Source organism: Diprion similis, chromosome 3 (assembly GCF_021155765.1).
Source record: "Diprion similis isolate iyDipSimi1 chromosome 3, iyDipSimi1.1, whole genome shotgun sequence".
Lineage (NCBI taxonomy): Eukaryota > Metazoa > Arthropoda > Insecta > Hymenoptera > Diprionidae > Diprion > Diprion similis.
This window is the reverse complement of record NC_060107.1, coordinates 105,389-132,956: the sequence shown is the minus strand read 5'-3', so window position 1 is coordinate 132,956 and position 27,568 is coordinate 105,389. Positions and strand designations below refer to the sequence as shown.

At 37.8% G+C, this 27,568-nt stretch overlaps 4 protein-coding genes across 7 annotated transcripts; 2 read left to right on the top strand and 2 right to left on the bottom strand.

The window, feature by feature from the left end:
• The first annotated feature begins 532 nt into the window (after positions 1 to 532).
• LOC124404169 (paraplegin) lies at positions 533 to 7,082 on the top strand. Of its 3 annotated transcripts, none has more exons than XM_046878099.1 (10): positions 535 to 773; positions 929 to 1,252; positions 1,871 to 2,102; positions 3,299 to 3,613; positions 3,781 to 3,949; positions 4,114 to 4,472; positions 4,586 to 4,896; positions 5,706 to 5,891; positions 6,031 to 6,156; positions 6,686 to 7,080. In XM_046878099.1, exons 1-10 carry the CDS (start codon positions 609 to 611, stop codon positions 6,881 to 6,883), a joined length of 2,385 nt encoding a protein of 794 aa, XP_046734055.1. In that variant the 5' UTR covers positions 535 to 608; the 3' UTR covers positions 6,884 to 7,080. The 3 variants fall into 3 exon arrangements, with proteins under 3 accessions (XP_046734057.1, XP_046734055.1, XP_046734056.1); XM_046878100.1 differs by having other exon boundaries at positions 1,874 to 2,102; positions 6,686 to 7,079; XM_046878101.1 differs by lacking the exon at positions 5,706 to 5,891 and having other exon boundaries at positions 533 to 773; positions 6,686 to 7,082.
• Positions 7,083 to 8,071: 989 nt separating this feature from the next.
• LOC124404108 (exonuclease mut-7 homolog) lies at positions 8,072 to 15,818 on the bottom strand. 2 transcript variants are annotated; one of them, XM_046877982.1, is made up of 13 exons: positions 15,290 to 15,818; positions 15,062 to 15,202; positions 14,341 to 14,525; positions 13,330 to 13,568; positions 13,059 to 13,240; positions 12,764 to 12,952; positions 12,433 to 12,630; positions 12,070 to 12,219; positions 10,704 to 10,982; positions 10,190 to 10,338; positions 9,801 to 10,088; positions 9,144 to 9,334; positions 8,072 to 8,942 (listed from the first exon to the last, which is right to left on the bottom strand). In XM_046877982.1, the coding sequence occupies exons 1-13, from the start codon at positions 15,444 to 15,446 to the stop codon at positions 8,561 to 8,563; spliced, it is 2,730 nt and encodes a 909-aa protein (XP_046733938.1). In that variant the 5' UTR covers positions 15,447 to 15,818; the 3' UTR covers positions 8,072 to 8,560. The 2 variants fall into 2 exon arrangements, with proteins under 2 accessions (XP_046733938.1, XP_046733939.1); XM_046877983.1 differs by lacking the exons at positions 14,341 to 14,525; positions 15,062 to 15,202; positions 15,290 to 15,818 and adding an exon at positions 13,690 to 13,838 and having other exon boundaries at positions 13,330 to 13,574.
• Positions 15,819 to 16,261: 443 nt separating this feature from the next.
• Positions 16,262 to 19,049, top strand: LOC124416775 (eukaryotic translation initiation factor 3 subunit I). Its single transcript, XM_046898103.1, has 5 exons — positions 16,262 to 16,423; positions 16,695 to 16,941; positions 17,410 to 17,690; positions 17,770 to 17,970; positions 18,750 to 19,049. Exons 1-5 carry the CDS (start codon positions 16,421 to 16,423, stop codon positions 18,996 to 18,998), a joined length of 981 nt encoding a protein of 326 aa, XP_046754059.1. The 5' UTR covers positions 16,262 to 16,420; the 3' UTR covers positions 18,999 to 19,049.
• Positions 19,050 to 19,658: 609 nt separating this feature from the next.
• Positions 19,659 to 24,718, bottom strand: LOC124416774 (poly [ADP-ribose] polymerase). Its single transcript, XM_046898101.1, has 5 exons — positions 24,506 to 24,718; positions 23,853 to 23,994; positions 23,194 to 23,720; positions 22,341 to 22,546; positions 19,659 to 22,013 (listed from the first exon to the last, which is right to left on the bottom strand). The coding sequence occupies exons 1-5, from the start codon at positions 24,626 to 24,628 to the stop codon at positions 20,048 to 20,050; spliced, it is 2,964 nt and encodes a 987-aa protein (XP_046754057.1). The 5' UTR covers positions 24,629 to 24,718; the 3' UTR covers positions 19,659 to 20,047.
• Between the last annotated feature and the right edge of the window lie 2,850 nt (positions 24,719 to 27,568).

The window sequence follows — 27,568 nt, the reverse complement described above, 5'->3', positions numbered from 1 at the left end:
TTAGTTATATTGGGAGTATCTCCATGGTGAAGATTTCTAAGGTAGCCAATCATGGCTAATGTTTTGAACGAAGGAAAGCGACGGGCGTGAGGGCTGTGAGGCTGATGGCAGTACCCTACACTAAGATAATATATATTATCTTACCCTACACGTACCGGATCGGTTATCAGACTTATAACATTAATTGAGTCTGCAAGTGCAGAAATTTCGATAACGAAGCTCTCCTCGCCACACTGTGGCGCTGGTAGTCATATACAGTATAGGTATATGCTCTAAGATGTATACCCACACCATGGTACAGATGGTCTGTCATCTGTATAGATGATTCCGTCTTCACATAGCCACAAATATGAGAATGTTTCTTAAAATAAAGTTTATCCTGTGATTTACATGAGGAGTCCTACATGCGGATTTATCAATCACTTTAGTATTCGTGAAAGATTGCAAGATTCCCCGCACGTGACCAAGTGTCTACGTAGTTTTGTCCCTTGTGTAACATAAATATACCTATGTATGTCCGTGTTCGATGACGGTCTGGGCCTAACCTCTTCTTATGCATTGCGTAGTATACTCGCGGTAACAGTGTTTGTGAAATTAAATTGAAGAATATGCAGCGCGTTGTTAAATGCCCGAAACGGTATTTACCTTCGGCGAACGATATTTTTAAATTGGCGTCAACTGTTGCGGGAAAATATAACTCGATACTGAGTAGACCTGATTTCAGACTGGTTCTGAATCGTGTCCATCGATTCTCACGATGTCTGTCGTTTCACGTAAGATTATCATATGATACGCCCGACTTGCATGTTGCTAACCTTATATTATTAGTTATGAAAAATAAACAGATCAAATTCAGTATTAGGCAATTCTTTTAAGATACAGCATTCCAAGATGTCACTGAATGATGAAATGACTAATTCTCTTTCAGGGTCCAATGCATATGCGAATGCATAAGGAGGTACGCGCCATTTATACCTTGTTACGACGTAGCGGATTTGATAGTGATTCAAAACTACCCTGCTTTTATCATGGCAGACGAAGCTTCTGTACCACGGGTACGAATAATAGCAATAGAGCGGCAGGTGACGGCCGTGCTGGAGAGCCCTCATCTCAAAATTCAGGAGATAATCCGAAAAAAAATGACGATGACAAAGTTTCTAATATTGTTCGCAAGTATTTAATGTGGATTACAACTTTTTGGCTAATTGTCAGCTTGGTATCGATGTTAACACCGAATAATAGTCAACGGGAGGTGAGTTTATATGTAGATATTATGGTTGAATTCTTCCCAAAACTACAGGGTGGTCCAGGACTATAGCCTTATAGACTATCAACATATTTCTCTGGTAATCTGCAGCATTGCAATATTGCATTTGTATAGAAAATTTTCTATACACGAAATACAGTTGTTTGAAATTTACCAAACTGGTAACTTTTAATAGGTCAGAGCAGGACCGGCCTATCGCTACTTCAGCACTACGCTGCTTGGTATCTAAGTTTATTAGCCCTGTGTGTGGTAATCAGCTCTAATGCTACCAGGTTGGTCGATCGAACAGCTTTTATTTGAAAACGAATTTCCTAACGTATGCAACACTATTTTTAGTTATCGATCTTAGATAAAGAATATATAGGTCCATAGCTGCCTATGGAACAATAGTCACGAACGACCCTGTATATATAATGTTAAGATTTGTAACGTTAATGTATTAATGCAAAGTCAGTTTTCATTAGCGAAACAGCGATTTTGTTAAAAATGCATTATTATGTTAACGTTACCAGTCTGAAAATCATAACTATACGAGATGTGTGATGTATATGAAAATGTTTAATGTGTAAAACCTGAAGCGGATAACTCGAATAACTTGTCCAGCAGAGTGTGTACGTGTCATGGAATGATTTTCTCCACCACATGCTCTCCAAAGGTGAAGTAAAAGAGTTGATACTTCGACCTCAAATAGATGTGGTAATGATAATCTTACACCCAGAAGCTGTAATTAAAGGCCGTAAGGTTGGAAATGTTATGTACCTAATGACGGTAAGCGACTTAGATCGTTTCGAAGAAAAATTGAGGGCTGCTGAAGACAAACTCAACATAAGACAAGGTAATATCAACGATGTGACACCTGATCTGCAAACTCAAGTTTTCATATCTTCGAAATATGCAACATTTATTAAATTTGTTCGTTTATTGAGAGAGGTAGAGCATTAATGACTTTATCATCTAGGGAATGTATTGTGTCAGGATCATAACAGGGGTTGAGTTGCTTGGAAACTACATTAAATTTATGTTTATATCCAAATACGAATCGTGCTAATTAAATACTGTAGCAGTCAATTGATGTTGAAACTATGAAGGGATTTCCTATTCGGTTCAGCCACACCCTACGTCACATAGAAAATAAATTTACACCTAAGAATATTCAGTTTGTTGCTTACTCGAGTGTATCAAGCGTCAAGATCAGTATTTTCAGGGTGATATTGAGAATTCAAAATTACCCTTGTCAAGGCTACAACTAAACTGAATAGACAATCTGTACATTTATCAATACAATGGGCACACAATTTATAGTATTTTGTGTCAAATTTTGAATTTTGGAATAATTTTAGGTGCTAATCGAATCACTTCTCTATTCCGTATCATAACAATCTGAATGCTATGAAATATTTCTATTAGGGCCATTGTTCACTTTGACTCTTCAAAGTTTCTAGTAATCATTTTCAACTTTTACCAAGTGAATATCGTATACCTCGATTTTTTATTCTCATCTTGGTTTTTAGAAATTTTCCAACTTTCATTACTTTGATTTGCTGCAGTTAAAGATATTTGCTCTATGAGCAATGTATTTATACATGTACATTTACAAGCAAATTAAGGTATTTATTTAATTTAGCCAAGACATTTCCAGAAAACAGAACATCCAAATAAGGGTTAAAATCACTTTTTGAAATCCTAACAATCCTAAAATTAATAACCTACAATGAATGTAAGGGTTCCAACACAAAACAAAACGGCATCGTCATATATTATTGTAGATCGCCCAACGGCACTCCGATTTTGTTATAATCATCAATGATCAGATTAAAAGGTCCGACGTATTTCTTAAGTAAGCCATCGTTTTAGCCCTCTGTCTTGTTTCACTCATTTAGATTCAGCCCAACCGTTCATTATTGAAGTGTACCTACCAAGAAATGTGAAAATGTCTAAGAAATCACAATAGTGGTTATCTATCGATAATTACTAAACTAAAATAAACTAAACTATCAATAATCATAATTATTTCACTCTTTCATTTTTCAGAGGATCGAGTGCCAATTTCTTATGATCGCAGCCATATTACTGCAAGCCAAACGACCATGGTTCTTATTGCAACTGCTCTACTTGCACTTCTTCTCAGTCGCTTTCGTTCTATAAAACCGTCTATCAATATGGAAGGGTTTCGTCAGATGACTCGTGCTAAATTCACTCTTGTCGATCCATTAACTGGTAGGGGCAAGGGTGTACGGTTCGACGATGTAGCTGGCCTACAGGAGGCAAAGACCGAAGTAATGGAATTTGTTGATTATTTGAAACATCCAGAGCATTACAAAACTCTAGGGGCAAAGGTTCCAAAAGGTGTTTGTGATTTTTCATCAGTACATACATAATTAGGTACTTTGTAATGACTGTGTGATTATTCATTGTTAACAAGTTGAAAAACAAGGAATATGCACAATTACCTAAGTAACCATTTCATTACATTGCATGTAGACATGATAGTCCTACGTCAACACTATTTGCAGGTGCTATACTTTTGGGTCCTCCTGGTTGCGGAAAAACACTCCTAGCCAAGGCTGTAGCAACGGAGGCAAATGTACCATTTTTGTCTATGAATGGCTCAGAGTTCATTGAAATAGTTGGAGGGTTGGGTGCAGCTAGGGTCAGGGACTTATTTAAGGAAGCAAAATCACGGTAAAAAGGAGACCAATTCATATTATAATATTCATTTACCTACATTAGTTAAAAGGAGAAATAAAAATTGTCTTTATAAATTAGTATTGTGGAAAGTTCTTGTTATGTTTTTGGTAAATATACATATGTACCATACTTTTATACAAAAATTATTTTACATTCAGGGCGCCATGCATAATATATATTGATGAAATCGATGCAATCGGGAAAAAACGTGCCTCAGGAATGTCAGCCAGTGGTTCGGGATCTTCCGAGGCTGATCAGACATTGAATCAACTCCTGGTAGAAATGGATGGAATGGCTTCTAAAGAAGGTGTCATTATGCTAGCATCGACTAATCGAGCAGACGTATTAGATAAGGCTCTACTTAGACCTGGGAGATTCGATAGGCATATATTAATCGATTTACCAACACTTGACGAGCGAGAGCAAATATTCAAGCATCATCTCAAGGGAATAAAGCTGGAATTAGGACCTGAGGCGTATTCCAAGAGATTGGCACACCTCACTCCCGGATTCAGCGGTGATTTAGCATTTTCTTTCTATTCTTTCTTTTTTTTCCATCATGAAACCATATGACATTCAGCCCATATAATTAATGAGTGTTAAACATTTCTCAACATAACTATTTCACAGGAGCGGACATCGCAAACGTTTGCAATGAAGCGGCGTTGCATGCCGCAAGATTTAAAAAAAAAATTGTGAGCTCTGCCGATGTTGAATACGCAGTCGATCGTGTGGTTGGAGGAACAGAAAAAAGACAAAATTCGATGTCACCTACAGAGAAACGTACAGTCGCATACCATGAGGCTGGGCATGCTCTTGTTGCATGGATGCTAGAGCATACCGATGCCCTATTGAAGGTCACAATCATTCCAAGAACTAATCATCGCCTGGGATTCGCACAATATACACCTACCGATCAAAAGCTATATACTACAGAGCAGGTATTTTACATCACTTGGTGTCTGGAAATGTGCGACACGTATCCGACTAAACAAATCTGCTTGAAATTCGGGATGTCAGAAACGACTAAACTTTGATATATTCAATGAGTATAAATGTCTGGCTATATTGACGCTAAATAAAAATGCTAGTTGGATGATCTGGATCAGTTGTATAGTAATGGCACTTCCTAGAAACTATATATCAGAGCTTAGGTCAGTAATTAACCGTGTCAGTAATTAACCGTGTCCCTCAACTTGAAAATAGTACATTACGTAACAAGGGAATGAATTTGATTTCCTGCGGGTGGGTTTCCCGCTTCGCTTGGGCAGTAATCACCTGAGGGAATAATTGACGTTTATTATTCTGTTACATATACGACATTATTTCCGACTCAACTCTGGTCACATTCTGGACTTCAAAGTGTTTTTCTCTTTATGTGTAAGTATGATCTATCAATCAGAAAATTATAACATTGTTGCAAGTTCATAATAATGCGGCAAGATGTAGTTCAAAGTGGAAAAGAAGAGAAGACCAGAAAAACTGAAAAACTAATTTACAGGAAATATGATCATATTTTCCGCAAATGCGGGAGAATAGTACTACTTATTCCCACAGATGAGGGCAAAAGGTAAAGAAGAAACAATATGCCACTTTCGTTCCGCTTTTCAAGTCCGAAAAGTGAACATTCGGGTTGAGTCGGGAATAAAGATAATTACTGAATTACAATTCTGAAATTACCGAGATGCTTGAAATTTAAGTACTGATTGCATCCCAGTGGATTTATTATTGATACGAATACAACCTGCAGCTGTTCGACAGAATGTGCATGGCTCTCGGCGGTCGGGTGGCCGAAAGTGTCACATTCAACCGAGTCACAACCGGAGCTAAAAGTGATCTGACAAGGGTTACACGTATGGCCTATGCCCAGGTGCAACAGTTTGGCATGAGTTCTACAGTGGGTTTGGTATCGTTTGATAAAGAAGTAACCAGTCAGGTAAATATTGTTTGTTAAATAACGATTCAACCATGCCCGACTCAAAATCACCCTTGTGGATCCCTTGTAGTGACATTCTCAAACAAAACTTCCCTGTTGTGCTATCTTTTTACCATAATGTATTACATCCTTGTTTCAGAAATCCAAAAAACCCTACAGCAAAAAGCTAGCTAATATGATGGATGTAGAAGCAAGGCGATTGATCAGCCAGGCCTATAAAAGAACCGAACAACTACTTGTTGCTGAAAAATTGAAACTTGAGCTGGTAATTATCGTTGCTACGTTCCGTGTCTTTTAAAATAATAATAGCTTACATTATAAATAAACATTTGCTATAAAAGATCACACGAAAAGTGAGACTTTTATCGGAACCAGTTTTCGAGCTAAAGTCACCTGATTTCTAAGCTACGTCTATTCGAAAACTGTAGACTATGGAAAAGTCAAAATTCACGTCAAAAGTCAAAAATATTTGCCACAGAGACCAGAAAAAAAAAATGTAAAATGATTCGTATATATTTTTTTTTTGTAATTTTGTATAGCCTAAATATAGAAAATCGTCAGTCAAATTAGAAATAATGTGGGTTTATTGAAGTTAGGGTAAGTTGACTTGTGGCCATAAAAGTAACACTGACAACAACAATCCTGTGTACAAGTCGAGTGCAAATTCATTCAGTCATACTTTGGTTTCTATTATCGACTTATCGGATTACATGCGGTACAAATGGAATATCAACTGGCATGCTGGGATACGCAAGTATGCTTCTTCGAAATATACATACAGTTTATTCTTACAGATAGCCGAAGCACTGTTGGATAAGGAAACATTAAATTACAACGATGTCGTAGCATTGATTGGCCCACCGCCATATGGGCAAAAAAATTTAATTGAACCAGCTGACTTTGAGGCATCCATCGGTACTCTCGAGGACGCCAGACCGCCCTTGTCGACGAAACCTACAGAAACAAACGATTCCGAACCAAATTCCAACTAATAACCTGCAAAAAGGAAGTTTTACGGGCATATCTTTACATTGTAAGTCGGCGATGGACAGAGTTGCAATGTTTATTGACTATGGTAAGGCACGGTTGCAATATCATTTGACGTTGTTTCTAGGGTTTACTCAATACCTACAGAATTCGGTTTACCTGTATAGCTGTGGCCACTGCAATCCATTAACAGTGCACCTTTTCCAACAGCAATATGTTGAACATGGGTTTGCAGTTCCGACTAGAGGGCAGTGGCATTGACAGCGCTCTGTATCTTTAGAGCGAAACTGAAGAGCGCAAATGAATCAATTTGTTGATAAAAAATTTTCTCATATGTCTGCCTAACTGATTTCAGCTTCAAATAGAACCGGTGCATCAGACAATACATGATTGCCTGAACCGAATTGGATTTAGTTTAATGATAAATTGATAAATAATTTGAAATATGTGTATTTATTTGTTTGAGACAAACTTTATGCCAGAAAAGATCTGTTTGGCGTGATCAGCTATAAAATGAAAAAAAATAAATAAATAAATCAATTAAGCAAAAACATAAGAAAAATTGTGAATTTCTTGCAAAAAATTATCCAGACGGCATATTACATTTTTTTTAAAGAGCGTGAGATTTTCAAGCAGTAGACAACAATACTGCAATTTATTGTAAACACAGGCACAGGACAATAGTGTAAACTGCATCTGAGTGAGTGTTCAGATAAACTTTTTATAAGCTTTACATGATTTGTCAACTTGAGTTTCATAAATGTTGCGAATAATTAAAAAATGTTGGTGCATAAGTTTATTTACTGATAACACAATACTTATTGAATAATCTAGGAACACAATATATCATGCTGATTGGCCAGATTGAATTTTTGCCACTAGCGCAAGTGTGATTACTAAATCTTGATACAGTCAACTCTCAATAGAGTCGCTTCTCCCACTACTCTAGTTGAACAAAGTGTAGCCGCAATTTTGCCAGATACCCACGCAATAGAGTCAGCAGTGAAAGTGAAATGTTGGAAGAAAATAGCGTAGCTGTTATGGATTTTTGGTAGCCCTATTACGAAAGTCTCATTGTCAGTTCAAAGTGCTACAAATGCACGTGGAGCTCGCTGGTGGGGATATGCTAATACTTAGAAATATCTTCCTCTACACCCCCATCACCATCCCTATTTAGAGAATCGACTGTATTACCAAAAAACATCACAGTATATCACAAAAACAGATCTGGATGTCTCACGCAATTGCCGGAAAATTACTTCCCGCATGTATGCGAAATGAACTTATTGAATATCATCAGACCTCCCACATTGATGACATTCAATTTCACACATATTCACAACGTGATATTTTATACTGGTCCTGATTCTGTGGTTGTGGAATTACTGATCCGACAATACGAAGAATAAATGAAACGTCTTTATGCATACATGTTTGGCGAGAGTGGCCAATCGCAGTGGTGGCACAGGACACAGATCCACCTCGAGTGGCTTAAATAGCCACTTTCACTAAATATTTCCTGTATCACACGCTACATTAGTGGTGTGTCGAACGTGCCTGCTCACTGGTACTTGAACTTTTCAAAGGTCGAAAATTTTCGGGCCTTTACACTTAAATATTGTCATATTTCTATCAGCAATCGTATATGTATACTGTTGTGTTGCATATTAGTATAGCTATATTCATTGCCACACAATTATATCTCTCAAAATACCATTCAGAGCTCGCTCCATGTGTGATCCGTCCCAATATACCTTCCCGCAGCATTCGCAAATATAAAACTGTTCAACGTTTTTCAACACGTTTGCTGGTACTTTATCCAATTGTACTGTAACCCTATGCCTGGTAGCACAGTTGGCAATATCTAGTGTCTCTGTAGTGAGACGCCATGTACGGTTGCAATTGTAAACCGTTCCCCGTTTTTCAGCAATTAACTTGGAATCCTGATTTGATATTAAATCTGTATCATTATCCGCGGCAGTAGAAGCAGTGGTTACATTATCGATATCCGTGAATGTACCTTGGTGAAATTGATGTCCATTTCGATGCCTAATTCTTTTGAAACTGTAACACAAAATTTCGCAATAATTGCTTCGCAAACATGATCCAAAGGTTTTCGTAATTATACTTTGTGATGCCGATCCGCGAGACACCGTTCGTCTCTATGTGTATGCACATACATCAATTACAGATGAATGTACTGTGTAACAGCAGTTGAGCAAACAGGCGTGAAAAATTTCTTCAGATACTACAATGCGGGTTTACCTTTTTTCTAACTCAAAAATAGTATTTCTCGAGACTTGTACGAATTCATCATAGTTGCAAATCTGGCATCTGCTAAAAATGTCCTTTTGCATAACCAAGACTCTGAAGTTATTCAAAACTTCTTTCAGTTGATCTTCTGGTTTATCTGCCAATACTCTGTAGCAGTAACCTTGTCCGACATAGGGAGCAAACTGAAAATTTTCATAGAATAATAACATAACGTAACGCAGACTACAGCTGTCAAACTTTGTGTTGTTCGTATCAAATGAACTGCATTGACAGACTGATTAAAAAGGATCAACCTGGTGTACATGTATATCAGGGTGTTGCTGAGAAAAAATAATTTGCTATTTTCCAAAATGGCACCCGCTAAAAATTTGGTTTGGATTGAAAAAAAAAATTATGGGAAAAGATGAGCTTTCTACGTTATATGGAAGATTGGCCTCATTTGATTTTTCGCTTTTTTTTTTACATTTTTTTACATTTACAGATTTTCAACTTAGTAATTCGATATCTTCCAACTTAGATAAACTTTTTAGTGAGTGCCATGTTAGCAAATTGAAAACTATTTTTTTCTGACACACCCTAATGTATATGTGTAAACGAACATGTTTAGCTAAGAAACTGATGTGTATCACACACAAATATTGTACTCACCCTGTTGTATGCGCTACCTCGCGTTAGGAATACTCGGTTTTGTTGCATGGCTATTTTAGCCGACTGGTCTCCTCTTCGGTCAAACTCAACATAAATGCAATCACATCCGCACATACGTAACTGCCTTGCCAAACCACCGAGCATAGAGTCACAAACAACGCGCCATTCATGTGCTGCTTGCATATCTGTCCATGGTTCCTTTTTGATCTTTTCTGTGTTATTCTGATCAAATTTCTGAATACTGCTCTCTGCTGTATGGAGTGGCATGCTCAAAGTCCCTGAACCAGCCTAATCGAAAATTTCATATTTCGTCAATGAAAATGCATTTGCTTCTTTTTTATATTTATTAATGTTAAAAAATGATATTCCATTTCATCAGTGAATTTTACCTTTGGAGATTGTTTTCTAAGGTTTTTTTTCGGAAGTTTGGATGGAATATGTTGGGACTCTGCGCAAAGTTCGTTGAACGCAACATCTAGACGCACAGACTGAATTCTGAGAACTTCGAATATTTCCAACAAACAATATGCGTCCAAAGCTGAAATTATACAGTGAAGTTTACATACCTGTAATCTTACAAGTACAGTTAAGCCTGCTTTCTAGCATTTATTTACTTTGCTGGCTTCCTTGTTTATTCTAGAAAACTAATTGATAAATGATAAAATGATTGATAAAATTGGATAGGGTTTTAGGAGGCAGCGGTGTGCTTCAGGGTGCATTAAGGGGAAAGTTTAAGCTTTCTAATGATTACAGAGCAAAGCGAGAAACAAAAAATACAGTAGTTTTGGGGCAATAGATGAACCACTGTGAAGGCTAATATTACAAAAATAATATTATAAACGGTATGGTCACAAAGATGTTGTCACTGCAATAGTACACATGTAATAGATCTAATTTACTCGCCAGCATAAGTAAGTTGGCTCTCTCGTAACGGTCTTCGTTCCCAGTTGGAAAATTGATCCGATTTATTTAGTCTGTAACCCATGCAGAGCTCCACTAATTTGCTTAAGCTTTCGTTTGTAAAAGCTGCATCGCCCTTGTAGGGAAACTGAAAGTAACGCTCTTTTGTCAGTTTTCTCCAAAGATGCAGTAGGTCCATGTATCCCTGGCCAGTGGCTTTAATATTTGCCAATGCTGGAAGACTTTCCCTAATCATAGCAATGTCATGCGCTAGGCCGAATCCTGAGATAGAAAATTTATACTCAGAAACACAAATAAATATAAGCATGGGGAGTCACTGTGGTTTATACCTATAAATCTGGTCAGAGACATACAAATCAAAACAAATCGCAAATTTGTTCAAGTCAGATTTTGATCATGTATGTTTTTTACTTAACCCTTTCAAAACTGAATTAAATCTAGTGGCGGAAAAAATTTCTTTCAATATATATCCTTCAACTAAGACGTCTGATTTTTTTGCAGAATTTTCATGAATCTATATCACACGTACTCATATCCATTACAGTGGACATGTAATGTTTTTGAAGTTTACAACTTTGTATTTATATGTACTGAACTTAGATATTTTCTTTCTTGACATTTAAGACTATTTCAGAAACATAAATGTTGTTTCCAAACAAAAAATTAATTTTTAACAGCCTATAAAGTTAAAAATAAGAAGGAAAATTACATGCATCTTTATTCTACTACTTTAGCTGCACTTTTTTGACTAATAAACATACTTAAATGAAGGGATATATTTTCTTTAGATAGACATTAGAACTATTGACAAAATCCATCTCCTACAATATCGATCTTAGTGGTAACTTTATGGTAGTGGTATGTGTTGTACGTTTTGTTATTCGTTACGAGTTTGAGAATAGGTATACCTACATACTGTTATATTTCTGAAGATTTACTAGTTAGAAATCAATTATAATATCATTATCTATCCGAACTAGTTTCAGTGAGTTATGTGAGTAAACGTCAGTGCAAATTAGAGCTGATTCAGATGAAAGTTATAATTCTGATTGCACAAATACGATGTTAATGGTCCACAAAGGTTGGGGACAAAGACGAGTTAGATTTTGACCGATGTGAGGCTATCCGTGTTGTCTGCTAAGCAGGTTAAATAGATGGTAACAGATGACACCGGTGGCCTTGAATCGATCAGAATCCACCTCGGCTTGTATACTTCTTCTGGTAGAATTCTATGTTTACAAATTTACTGCTGTTGAATAAATGTCCAATTTGCAAATCAAGGATCCATGACGTTTCACCTTGAACTCTGAGAACTGTAGAAAGATTTATATGAATTTCTGAACCTTACCAAGCTTTAAAATGTTTTTATTGTCGAACAACATTATTCCAATCTTGGCCCATAAATCTGCCAGCTCTTTTCCCATACTGAGAACATCAAGTATATATACAGCGGTCTTGGTGGCTATTTGTATCAGAGCTAAATCACTCTGCTTTGTACCTAGAAACCGGCGAAATATTATTCCTCAAGTCCAAGTAAGCTCCATTCAAAATTATTTTCAAGAAGGTGATACGATAAATTGGCAAATATCAAATTTGTACTTTATAACGTGCAGTTGTGAAAAAAGGTGGAAGAATCCACAATTGTGATCAACTCCTGCATATCGCATCTAGATACATATCGTAGAATCTTAGTTCCAATGGGTTTAGTTACCAAAACTAGGCTTCCATTCCGAATCTATTCCAACAATTGTCACTTCTTTTAAGCCTTTGGTTAGAAACTCCTCGAATGTTTGTGTGTCATTCACTATTTTGATGCTTCCTCTGGGTAGACGTAGAGTATGATATTGTATCGGATCTTCTTCTACATCCCAGTTTTCTTCCGCAGCAACTTCAGGGTTAGTATTCAAATCTTTGATGACAAAATACGAATATTATCAATTAATTCAGAACGCAATCTCCAAAAGATTTATCAGACAACTGGTGTATTTCTCACACAACCTGCTATTAACAATGATAATGGATCAATTGAAATCACAATCTACCTTCGAGCTCTACCGCTTCACAGTCCACTAGAGCCCATGGCCACTGAGCTTTAGGCATTTTATAATACTTTGCCCACCGCAGAGCTTCTTTGGTGTCATTTGCTTGCGCTAAGGATTTGACCAACTCAAACTGCAGTCGAGAGTTTGTTCCGACCGTTTCACGAGCCATTTCATTCCAGCTTTCTCCGCCTAAAGTGATTGACAATTAGTTGTGTAATGTGGTTGATAGTTTGAAAAGCATAATCACCGCTTTGCATTTGCTAATAATAGAATTTTCTAGCCTTATACAACTTACTAAGAGTACAGTCGACGTAACGTTTGTATATCAGAAATTTCAGTGCCCCTTCGCCTCGTCTCTGATTCAAATTGGGACAACATTCTGGTGGTAGGTTGTACTGCTTTGCTAAGCGTCCGACCAACTTATTCATCGGGCGCAGTTGCATTGCCGATATTTTTACCTCCGGTATTTCATTGCGACTGAAATAATAATGAAATGATTAACATTGAAATTTACTGGTTTCATGTAAGCCTAAGAAGAATACAACGATTGAAGATAAAAAACTTACTCTACAAAAGCTTCTAATGAAGCTTCTATATTTTTGCCTGAGGCCAAGAGATTATCCAAGTATGTTATTAGAGCCTTTTGAGCTTCCATACAATCCACTAAAAGATCATCAACCAAAGTCAATTTATTCTGTAAAATTAGTGGCAGCAGCAATACCTCAGCGTTCAGAAAATATAATTGCAAATGTAAAATACACGCGTATTGAGCAGCATCCTTGTACTTCTTTTCCAATACCATATTCTGTAACCAAGAAATCGAGGAGTATGATTAATTAAAGATATTTTTTTGGCCAAATACGGTATTTACCATGTATTTGCTTTCTTGGTGATACCCACTGAAATATAATAATACTGGAACATACGGTCAATAGGGAAGCACATGCTGTGAGAGACCCTCACAAGTCGTATCTTGGTTCTTTTCTACTAAGGTGACGTGTGGGCGATGATAGCATCGTACAGTCGCCGCAAAATGTTACTTTATATCATATGAATTATTCACACACAAGGTACTGTACATCATTTCATGAAAAAAAATTTCACTATTTTGATGAGAATAACACAGATTATTTTACTACCCAAAAATTCAAGAAGTAATTCAGCAAAACTGTGTCTATATCATATGACGACGAGTATCATTTTGCAACAATTTTATGATACTTTTATTGCGCGCACATTGCCCTAGTAGAAAAAGAAAAAAATCCAGTATTATTATATTTTAGTGGTGGCACCGTAACATCTTTGAATAATGAATATATGTATGTAATATAGTAGACTTCTTCTGTACACTATTCAGGAGCCATGCAGGAATTCTACGTTTAAGCTCTTGATATAACGAAATACTGATCAATTGGAATAATACACCTAGCTCACACATGCGCATTCGCCTTGTGCAAATAAGTAACAAATAAGCCCAACTTGCCCTTATTCGGGCAAATTATTACACTGGGGAAGACGAGGTTTAGCTGTGATATAAATATAAACAATTTTATAAACAGATACTTTATGTGTTATACCTGTATTGCAGGTAAGAAGAACTCTTTATGTTCTGAAAGCTCGTATGTGTCGAACACAATTTTGGTCAGCTGCAGGTTCTTTTGCTTGGTCAGCAAGTCGAAAGCGGCAGACTTTATATCAGCTTGCAAAAAGTTCTTGTAAACATCCTTTCTCAATGAAATCCATTTTGAAAAATCCTCTGCAACTAATGGCAGAGCAAGATAATTGAAATAAAGAAATCCAAATTGAGGATACACAATAGAACCTCGTTAGTGTTTACATGGATATAGTAAAAATTCCCTGTAGTGTTGCTTTCTTTTATCAGAACGAGTGTCTCTGGTGAAAGTTATGGTGATTCACCAGCCAGCAGCGTGGTGACTAAAAACTACCCTCTAGTCAGCAGGGTAGATCACCCACAGCAGATTACAGAATATGCCCGAGGTATGCTGACCATACTGCAAGCGACACCTGAGTTACCCTGATACAGTCATTGCTCCCATTCCCTTCAAGCAGTTTACACTAATGCGTGCCTAACTGACCATAAACAACCCTCAGTAGGAGTATGACTGGTAAAACACTGTCCCATAGTGTTGCATGAACACCGGAGTCACAAATTCTTATTTGCTCCATGTCTCCAAAAGACCAATTATACTTGGGCCAGAGTATGTAAATATTACACAATATATATAGATAAGTGTATAAAATTCTGTGAATTACTTTATGCATTTAAATAATGATAACCTGTAAAGCTGAGAGACATCTTTGACTTGATGTACTTGTAGTCCGAGACATTTACCAAAATGCGTAGGACGCTCAGATATGGATTTGGTGCCGTGCTGAAATAATCATTGAGCATTTTGGTAACACCGTCACTTTTTTTCCCTTAACACACAAAGATAATGATTAATGTCATTTATAATTCTGATTTTATGTGAATACCAATGTGCTAAAGGTGAAAATATCACGTACATAATCCCCAGGTACAATGCAGAGTATGCAGCCATGCCTTAGTGGCATCATCAATTGATGTGTAGTAAAATAAATAATCATTTCCTTTCTCTTCCAAGTACGGTACATCAATTTGAGTACCCATATCTTTACCGCACCTGTTGACCTGTTGTGCCATTACAGTTCCAGAGAGATGTCTATCACAATAGTAGTAAATAACCACTGCATACAACGGGACGTGGATTGCTGGATTAATTTTGCCAGTTGTTTTTTAATAGCTTTGCCCAGTTTCGTGAGCGTTTGGTTTCTATTAGTTAAGTATCTTCATTGAAGGATAATAAGAACTGATGTTCCGATAAAAATTGTACTTCAATGTCTAGTTCCACACTTAATTAACTGTCACAACATTTCTGTGAGAAAGCGATAATATTATACAGCTATTGTGAACTCCATGAAACAATCACGGATGACAAAATCGAGCGACAAATTTTTCTACCGTAACAGATATTTGTGAAATTTATTGAAACATAACCTTGCAAACATGGCGCGTCACCAAGATCTTGGGAACCACGGAGCAATATATACTTGGAACGCTGACAATACCATTGTATGATTGCAGACCCAAGAACATGACAGATCCGTGATCAGCAACTAATCAAGCCTAGCCTTAGTGCAGGAATCTTGCGACTACCGGAAAGTTACTAGACAGCGCCTATATAGTTATTCCAAAATGCTAACCTCGTTCCCTCTTTGTTTTAGCGGAAACTTATCTAAGGCACTTACAATGTATGGGTTCACGCATCCATAGCATACATCGTTGGGTAAAGCTTTGGGGTAAAGTATCATTCACAATCGACTTAGTGGTAGGGGTACTGGTAGTGCGGCGTGAAGTGGTTGTGCAGAGCAGTGTACCACATGCTCTAAAGTATACGACAGTAATTGCGGAAGACTTCTATACCGAAAGAGTTTCGATATACCCCGTGAGGTCGGCTATCTTCCACAATATGTAGTCAATGCTAGGTTATTTCATTGACGGGTTGTGGCTCTCATCTCTTTCTGTCGCTCGGCCAGGACGTTGTGAGACATTTAGCAGGTGTACAATTCGATTTTGTGGCAATTGTGGAGCGCTGATGCGATAATAGTTTTGATAAAATGGTAAGCTTCTGTTCATAAAATAAATCTGTTCTATTATCATGCCTGAACCTCTCCTACGCATGCACACACATAGACACGTGTGAAAACTTACCTTACCGTGCCTAACCTCAAGTTGACGCTGCAGGTGTCGATTCGAATACGCATGTATATTCGGTCAACGCTAGAGGAGGCTTCTTGTGGAATGATGTGTTTGTAATATCTGAAGTGGTCATATTGACTGTATCTTTTCGAAGCTTTGGATTCTACAGTTTGCAAATGCACTGTGTTTTAGAAACCTCTCATGCTACATGGGCATGAACGTGCCATTACTAAGATCAAGTACAACAGGGAGGGTGACCTCTTGTTCTCTGCAAGTAAGGACAAGAAGCCTAATGTCTGGTACTCCCTCAATGGAGAACGCCTTGGAACGTTCAATGGTCATAACGGTTCCGTATGGTGCATTGACGTCAATTGGGATACTACTAGATTCTTGTCTGGAAGCGGAGATAATACTTTATGTGTATGGGATTGTCAGACTGGTTAGTTACCTGTCATTGTTCTTATTCTAAGGGACTCGTACTATACCCATATGATGAAAGTGACATGAAACTGGTCGTTGCTAGATCCGCAGTATTCTGACCATTGAAAATGTTTTGATATTATCCTAGAGGAACTGTGGTAATTTTGCCAGTCTCCATCTGTTAGTGAACTAAATACCTGAAAATTTGAGATGTTACTGAACCTAGTAGGTGATAACTGCAACCAACAAGAACAAATCAATAGAATGTTATCAAATATCTTTAATAATCTGTTGAATTAATGTAATGATTTGCATCATGAATGGAAAAGTTTTGAAATTTCTCAATCTAATTTGGGTTTTCAGTGCTAATTCCAGCAACATGAAGTCGAGCAAATTGGATTAATTAACTAAAACATATAAACTTATGCTATTTGGAGATATGTTGAATTTCACGAAATAATGATTTTCTAAATTTTTTTTGATTCAGGAAAAGTTGTTGGTCAATTGGCAACAAATAGTTCGGTGAGGACATGTAGCTTTAGCTATTCTGGGAATCTTGCTGTCTATTCGACTGATAAAGCTTTAGGACACCAATGTGAAATGTTCATTATCGATGCGCGAGACGTAGATTCCACATTATCACAAGAGAATGCTATACGACGAATACCTATCAATGGCCCCCGGATCTCTGCTATTTTTTGGGGTGCTCTTGATGAAACCATCGTCACAGGACATGAAGATGGTGAGATTAATCTGTGGGACATGAGGGTGAGTTATGTTTACATGACACAATTATCAATCTTGAATTAAATTACAATTCCTCAATTTACTCAATTTGCATATATAGACTGGAAAAAAACTTAACTCTGTGAGAAGTCACAAAAGTCAGATCAACGATATGCAAACCAATAAGGATGGGACAATGTTTGTGACTGCATGTAAGGATCATACGGCCAAATTGTTTGATAGCGAATCTCTGGTCTGCTTGAAAACTTATAAAACTGAGAGACCGGTCAATTCTGCAACCATATCGCCAATTTTGGATCATGTGAGTTTGCGATTTTATACAATAACTTGAGCAGTTGCAGAAGAATTTTTGTATTTTCATGGATATTGCACATGGTGGAACATTTTTTATGATACCTGAAAAGGGAAGATTTTACCATTCTGACGTTTGAGAGAAGGACGGAGCTCTCCCGTTTCGTCTGCTAATTTTAGGGGACGACTTGATATAAGGTTGGCAGCTCTAGTGCCTACCTTACGCCTATTGAATAACACATGCGGTATCTGTTGGATGCACCACTGTGATTGGCTGGAAGTTGCCACAGCCAACCTTATTTCTGACCCATTTAAACCAGGGGGTTCGGCATCGACTTCACTGGGGTGTAAAATTTAAATTTGAAGTGTCATTCAATCGAATCTAATCCTGATTTGTCGTTTGACTTCTCAGCAATTTTGAGAATGAACTGAAATTTTAATTAAAACTAAACGATTGAAAATTTCATGCAGTGCAACTTGGATATTTTTCTACTCAAGGTGCAACTCTTTGATTACAAACTGAAACGAAGCTCGTTGACGTAATATTGCTATTCAGAATTCATGGTTCATTTTTTTTCTTATAAATTACTCATTAAACATTCATTACAAATAACTTGATCAAGTTTTGAAAATTCGTATTTGGTAAATATGCAGAAAAAGCAAACTTCCTGCAGAGTATCAATATGCAAACTTAAAAAAAAGTGACCAACCAAACTAATTCTTATTTGAATTTGTCAGCATAGACATATAAAATGCACATGTGCTAATCGTATCTATATTCGTTTTTAGGTGGTACTGGGTGGTGGCCAGGATGCTATGGACGTGACCACGACATCGGCTCGTCATGGAAAATTTGACTCACGGTTTTTCCATTTGGTATTTGAGGAAGAATTTGCTCGACTCAAAGGTCATTTTGGTCCTATCAATTCTTTAGCCTTTCATCCTAATGGACGAAGTTATTCTACAGGCGGAGAAGATGGATATATTCGTATCAATACGTTCGATCAATCTTACTTTGATTTTCATTTTGAATATTAATCAATAATTGTACTACTACTGTACCAATATATATCGAATCTAAAAATTTTACACAGCACGTGCTTTTTATTTATTCCTCGTAATATTTTAGTATTTTGTATTATATTTAGGAAACATAAAAACCGTAAATTAGGATGTCAGATGTTTTAAAGGAAGTGTCTGTATCAAGTTATCGGTGTCAGGTATGTTGATTAATTTTTCTGTGTGTACCAAATTGTCATTGCATGAATTTTTATTTCGTTTGCGTATATCCGATACGCTTGAAAATTAAAATTCATTAATTTTGCGTCATATATCTGGACATGTGAAATTTCAAGGAATAAGGATGTAATTATAAAGTGGAAAATAATAGTGCCAACAATTGTAACATACAATACGTCTTTCATATCTATGCTAACAAGATTTATTGTTGAAAGTAAAAATCGGCTTGTTGGAAATATAGCTAATGATTAATGTACAAAAAATATTATCTGAAGGTTATTTGGATAATCATCACTATTTTCAAATGAGAATAGATACATGAGATTCTATGAGATGCAGAAACCATTTCATATACCAAGTACAAACTATGTGCCAAAACTAATAGGATGAAGGAAATATGAATTTTGATATCACTGCTTTGATCTGAAGTGCTAGTTTACTGTACTCTAATTGATATCGCTCACGTTTTGAATTTCGTCAATGGACTCCCTTCAGTTATTTATTATTACAAACGAAAAACCTGGTAATATTTTTCAAGGTGGAGTGTCCCATGACAATAGCACTTCAATGTATACTTAGATGTATTTGAAATGTAATTTGTTATATCCCAATCTTCAGGTTGTAGCTTGGGTCTAGACTTGACTCATACTCAGCTGCGCAATTAGTGAGAAAAACAATTGCATCAGGGTTGGACTGATGTCCTGGGTTTATACCTGTGCTCAAAGTATAGAAAATAAAAACGAATAGAAATAAGAAATACAACTTATTATTACGCTTATTTAATTATTAAATCGGTAGGCCTTATTTGGAAGTCTGGCCTCTTCAAATGGCTTGTGTGGTATTTCGGCTTATAATTTATACTGGAAATGAGTTCTGACCAAATATTGTACTTGAACTTGGGCCACATCATATACAATATATTCGTTGTACAAGAGACAGGTTGACTTTGAAAGCTTAGCTGGTACTGGCTTTCCGTATGGCACATGAACTCCATCGCTTGTAACGTGGACATCATCTGGGTCTGGACGCGTCTGACCCAAACCCAGTGTAGAATGTTTACCTTTTGGCAATTTTTCAATGTAATCCGCTGCGTGCCGCTCATAGGTATTGCCCAGAGCTACCTCGCACAGCAGCAACAATCCAGTCGGATTTTGTCTGTTAGTGCAGCAATAGTTCGCAGATTTTGATACCATATCAGCAAAGTATATGCCTTTACCAAACATGTAACCGGAGACAGGTGCTTCGGGTGGGGCAATTCTCAAACCCTGGGACAGTATACCGGCGTAATTTGTAGTTCTGGATCCATGCCATAGGAGCTTTCTATTTGGTAGCTTCTTAAATGGCTTATAACGCTTGTCCTCGCCTTTGCGTTTTACCACAAATACTTGATCTATCTCCAGCTCGTAATGAGAATGAGTTGATGCGTGAGTATTCTTTACGTAACGTTCAATTAATTTGAATTCATTTGTTTCTACATCAAGGATGTCAATCTCTGTATTCAATTGTTCATAATGGGCGTCGATAGGATTCTTAGATTCATCTGTTTTCGCATTTAATAAGTTGTAGGCAATTTCTAGCTCCAGTAAAGAATCCAACATCTCCGACTTGGATTTGATTTGCTCCTCGTTTTCCAAAATTATCGGATCTGATACTCCGAAATCATGTGGTATGAGCGTGTAAAACCTATTCGAGGCATCCACAAATTTACAACGGTCGACCCCGCCGGTTCTTATGAATTCTTGCAGTTCGCTTAGCACTTTGTAAGCCTTATCGATTTGTTTTTTTGACAATTTACCCAGTGGCATTTTAGCCAAATCTATTTCGAATTCCAACATTACTTTTCTCATTGTGTCAACGTCGAAAATAAGTTTAATCAAATCTTGTAGCGGTCTTTTCAGGTTACTCTTTATCTCTGATTCCATGAATTTATTCTTTGTTTCATCATCCTCCCCGTAGTCTACATCAATTGGGTACATCTTAGACGGAACTTTAACAAAGTTGTCACGACGACTCCATTTGTTACCCGACTTTTCCTCATATAAAAATTCAAATTGCTCTATACACTCTTGCAGTCCAAGGTTTTCCAACTTTGTGCCTCCAATAGATGTGCCGATTCTTCCCCAGCTCCGAAATAACCAGTATTTTTTCAGATTATCATCTTTCAGAACTTGTAACTTGTAGTAACTGTTTTTCTTTGATTGTATGTCAGTTATTCCGAGGGTTACTGTATACTTATCCTGACCACTTTGGTAAATATGAGCCTTATCTTCTAGCCCGCTATCGGGATCAACTGCTCCTCCACCTTTCACGCGCATCTTGATCTTTCCAGACACAGACTTTTCAAACTGACTTTTACCCCTGGACTTTGATTTTTCCACTACTGTTGCAATTCGTAAACTTGGATCTCCGCCCCATGTGCATATGTTTTTTTTATTAATAAGCATAATGGCTGGTTTATCAAATTCTTTGGCTTCGTCAATAAAGTCTTCTGAAACCACTTGTATGTCAGCCTCCTTAATTTCTTGCATTCGTTTGTTCATTTTTTCAACTTCCGTCGGATTAGAAATGCAGGCAGCCAAATTTTTGTGAATTTTTGTAACAAGTTTGCCCCCCAAGAGCAATATCTCTTTCTTCAGCTCTTCTTTGTCTCTCTGTGTTTTGCCTACTAGAAGAAACTCCATATTTTTCAACGGTTTTGGTTTCCCTTGAATTTTTGGACCACTGTCTACTTCGTCTTCTTTTTTAACAGAAGATGATGTGGTAGGTGCTGTGATACGAATCAGCTTTCTCTTCACCTTAGATTTGTATGCTTTGCTGAAATTATGACATAATAAATAAGGAATTAAGCTTTCATGCTTACTCTTTAGATATTTTCACTTCAAAATCACGGCCAAAGTCAAATTTAGAGGAATCGATATTTAATTGTTCCATATTTGACATAATTCGCCCAGTACTTTGACAGATTTAGTATTAACCAGAAAATGATGACTGTGAGTAACACAAACGTGGAGGATTTAATATATAATTCCGATGAACACCCATGATGTAGGTATGTATTCAGGGTGAGCGAGTCAGATGGCCGAGCGCGGGGACGGGTGGGGGGGGGGGGGGGGGGGGGGGGTAGTGTATGAAAGTACTCACAGAAAAGGATGCTCCTCTTTAAGGACAGCAGGTACTACGAATTTTGATCGTTTTGGATCTTGTGTCACATATTCACATTTTGTCCACTCTGTTATATCACCAGTGCACATATAACCAAGCCCAGATTTGTAAACCAATTGCCCTTGGCATTTTGGGCATGGGTTTAAAACTCCAAAAGTCATTGCATCCGAGATTGCATCTAACATCTGTAACACAAAAGAAATAGAACATGTCACAATCATATTTCAACAGGTTTTACAAATTTATTCAACACAGACATCTATTGATCAATAAGCTGTCGGCAATGTTAATTTTATAAACTCTATTATATACAGGGTGACCCAGAACTATCACCCCATAGGATACCAATGTGTACCTTATAAAAAGTTGTGACTGTAACGTTTTTTACTTTTGCTAGGAAATTTTTCATTTGCGAATTACAGTCGCTTGAAATTGGCCGATTTGGTGGCATTTGACGCTGCATGACAGTTGCTGAGCACATGATGGTCAAATGATGTATAGACAGCCCTATTCTCACTTCACTGAGTCATCAGATACTACTGGATTGGAAAATTTCAAATGACTGTTACTCGCAAATGATAATCTTCCTCTGAGAAATAAAAAACGTTTCAGTCGCAGATTTTCACAAGGAATACATCAGTGGCCTGTGGGACGATAGTCTTGGATTACTCTGTATACGTATTATACAGATATGCACTTGGAAAGACACTTTTCAACAAATTTGCGAATCTCGTTCCACTTTTTTAATTTATTACCTTTCATAAACAAATTATCCTTAATTATTAATGAAGCCTAAAAGTGCAAATATTGTGTCACGGTCAATGATACTTACGTTGGAGATTCCTTCGGGAAGTTTTTGTTCGTTAGTTTCTAACAAAGAGATAAGAGCACGTTTAGGAAGTGCAGATAACTTGTCTCTAAGGCTGAAAATTATCTGATTTTGTAACTTCAGCTCTTCTTCTTCCTCAGGATCAGAAGGCTCAGACTTAAGTTTCTTTGTCGGTGGAGCATCTTCTTTAATCTTCGTTAAACTTTTTTTCAGGGTTTCTTGGTCTTCCTTATTCAGTCCTTCAAAACCAGGAAGCTTTTTACCAGTTTCGAAGAATTGCAACTCTTTTCTGAGCTTTGAAAAGCATTGGACATGGTACCATCTATCTTGACCACCGTAGGCTCTGGCATTTTCACTCTCATAATCCTTTTTTGATATTCTGACCTCATTTTTGATAATGGTTTCTTCACAGCCACGACACATGGCTCGGTTAGATTTGGCATACTCAACTTTAAAGTCTTTCAAAGCTCCAGATAATGGAGCATCAGATCGCTTCTTTCCTCTAGTAGGTGCCGTATTTGAAACATTTTCTGAAAAAATATCGACATGAATTTGGTAGTATAATTCTTCAGCCTATCTTGGTTCATTGTCAAACAAACAAAAACATTGTTAAACAAAACTTGTTTGAATTACAATTAATTAGAACAACAAATTACACAAACCAAGCTCCTTTGCAACAACTTCTTGATCCTCCCATCGAATTCCATCAAAATTAGCAATATCACCTGTTGTTTTGGGGCGTTGCTTCAGAAAAAAACAATTAGAGTGATACCAATGAGGTATTTTCCCATCATGGAACGGACTCTGGAAATTAATTTATCCAACACTTATAGAAAAAATTGAAACAATATGGTAAATATCTTTTACAATTCAATCAATGCTTTGAAAGTATCATCCAAGAAAAGAAAGGCTCATAATAGAATATAAAGTGGTATTTTACTAGTTTTAAGACTATAGGAATATAGGGTCATTTAATAAATACTGGTGGCGAGTGCAAATAGAACAGCAGATTTTATCTGAGCCCTGCATGAGTAGCTCTCTCTCAGCAAAGGGTTAGGTGGCCGATATTCATTAAAGGACCGTGTAATTATGTGCTGGGGAAAGTGTGTGCATCACGCAGAGTGTGTACACAATATAATGAATCTGGGATCGCTGTTTCTTAACCCCTTTGTTTACACGTGAGCAGTCGACCTGACTTGAGGAAAAGAACAATTTCGTGCCATGTTGAATTTATAATTATTGTCGAATGATCATTGGATGTTTACGAAGTAGGAATATTTAGTAGATTGAGATCGTTTTCAATTGGATAACTCACTTGTACCATTGCGGCGATTCTCAAACTTCCTTGCGTAATGTCACTTTTGCACGCCTTACATTTGGCACGCCCGCTTTTAGAATATTCTACATAATACGGCAATTCGCAATGTTTAACACTCATAGTTGCCGATGAATAGTGATATAATGAATATTATATGTCGTACCGCGTTGTGCGAACTTGTGCGGAGAAATAGAAATAAAATGGCGGGAATAAGAAAGAACTCTCTTCGAAAGTGTTTTTCGGGCGCATATACTGGGTGCGTTCCCAAATATACTTACAGCACTGCCAACCGTGACGTTACGCAGTCGTCTGCCAACCACGTTCCGTTTTTACTCGGAGTTGCCAATGGCCATCTTTAAAGTACTGCAAATGCCTACCTACGTAAAGTTGGCCGAGCAAGTTGAGCTTTTTTTAATTTCGACTATACCAATCGTTTGGTGGTCCGCAGTTTGGCTGTAAAGCCCAAAAAACCAAACCGGAAAATCGACTGCGGGGTTTTTCCCCAGATCAGAACTTCTCCTGGAGCTATGGAAGCTGCTGATCAGCGAAGAATCAGTTTCAATCATCCTATTTCTATATATTATTCGGCAGTCGTACATAAAATGCTTACACGAATAAAAAAAATTGTCTCCATACTCGTGTGACTTCACATAATTGCTTTGCTGCCGGATGAAGGAAAATAACATTAGGATTCGGAGTATAACGATTAATTCGTATAGCGACCAGCGGCAAGAGAAGTGGGCAAGAGAGAGATAGTTTTGGTTGAGGCGATTCGCGTTTGTCTAGCTAATACGTAGCGACTATTTGCACAAAAACATTAACCATCAGAGCAGAAGACCGATACGTTGGAAGCGTCCTAATTTATGCTTAATTTATAATGTTTGCAGATTAGTGTGTATACCTATATGCGAGCGACAAGAGCGGATAGCCTCAGCCACAACCGTTGACTCCACAACTATCTCTCTTTTCCCAGCCTCACACCCACCGCACTCATTCCAGTATGTGTATAGTTGAATGGGTGACACAAGTTTCCACTTGACTTTCTTAGTTGAGAACTTATGACATTCTATTATCACAGCAACAAAAATACATATTGAAAAACAAATTAACTAGTATGACTGTTAGCATTGATCATAATAATAATAACAAACAATAGAAATTTGTTAGCTTATCTGTCTCGTGGGTACGCTGTGAAAAATTTGTGTTGCCAACAATCGTGGGGGAGAACTTGAAAGTTCTACTAACCTTTGGTTTCTTCATCAGCCAGAGCTGCGTTCTGAAACCTTATTCGAGTTACTGGAGTAACATTGGTTCTCTGTTTTGATCTTATGCGTTTGACAGAAACACGATGATAGCTGAGTTAGCTCGAGTAATCTTGTAGAACGCAGCTCTGCTCGATTCACGTGGGAATCGAATACTTTGCAATAGAATGTCGAATGAAGGATTCTATCCTAAAGCAGTAGCTGTCCCTCCGCTGGTCGCCGGTATAACTTGTCTCTCTCGCTCTACAACCTGGATGGCTGATACGATGATGATCCCTCTCAGCCAATCAAATGCAGTGTGAGAGAGACGGAGTTTCCAGGGTATTCCTGGGCATACCGTGAGCCTACGAGGAAAGTGCGCACCTTATGCGCGTGCGACAAGTCGTTGGAATTTTATTGGTTGACAGTCACCGCCTGTTTGAGCAGCCGACGCAATACCAATCACGACTGTCAGAAAATGTCCCTAGGAGCCCACCGTTATACCCACGACCTTACATACAGGTCTGGGGACTCATCGAAATTTGCGTGGTGGGGGAAGTAACTTAAGCTGCAGTTTTTGTTTTTCAGCGCTACAGCTAGTTGGCACTAATGGTAGTGGTAATGGAGTTTCGACTAGGTGCTTTGAAGGACATTTCTTTACCGCGGTAGCTGGATTTGTCTTCTGGATGTTTTGGAACTTTTCAGGGTGATTTTGGATCGATTCGCCTTCGGAGTGTCACTGTCATGGGATGCCCGAGCTTATTCTGACCTTTCTGGTTCCACGGTCACCTTTCGCGGTTTCCCTACTGTGACATATGCGGCGGAAACCGTACCGATTCTCTCATGACGACGCACCCGTTTGCCGGGATCCTCGCTCCGAACTTGGTTGCTCACTACTCGTGCTCGCTTTTCCCCCACCCAACCAGCTGAACGCTGCGCGCTTACAGCGCCACGCGGGCACAGCGCGGGCGCTTAGAACTGATAACGGCACGATGACGAAGTGATAATGGCACACGTTATTCTTAAAAATAACGATTTATGCTATTTTTACGTACATTTGGACCACATCATTTGCAAAGTTTGAGAAATTTGAGGCTATGTTTGCGAACATTACTTTACCATTAGTGCCAATTAACGGCAGCGCTGAAAAACAAAAACTGCAGCGTAAGCGTACTTCCCCCACCACTAGAGTCCCCAGACCTGTATGTAAGACCGTGGTTATACCGTTAGCTGGAGGCTCCTAGGGATATTTTCTGAAAGAATCTGAAAATTCGAACGAATTGACGCACGCGCATAAGGTGCGCACTTTCCTCATGCACACACGATATATCTCGTGCTGTCATTACTACGACTGCAGTTCTCGCAAAGTTGACATCATGAGTAGCTACCTCCAGTCGTAGTTGCTCTAAGACATTACTGTACTAACAAATTAGCTAATCAATTGGAAGCGACAAGAGTCTAATGTTGGTTAGATTGGTATAAAACCCCTTTATACCCCCGATATGAATTATTTAGTAACTATTTTCCATTAGGAAGATACAGCATTCCTGGGATTCTGTTAAAAAAATTTAATGGTAATTTACCGACTTAAACGATTACAGTAAATAGGTATGAGAACTGTAGTGCCGTTGCGGCTGAGTGACATACCGACAAAGATGTCTGCCCTTTTCATTTGAATGTGTTACAAAGAGACATCGAATCTACTATTGCCACCCGAATCACAGCAACATTTTCACTTACCACGGGCAAACATTACGAATTATACAAATTACCGACCAATACTTAGCCCACTTCCTCCGCTGAAGGGGCAGGAAATATT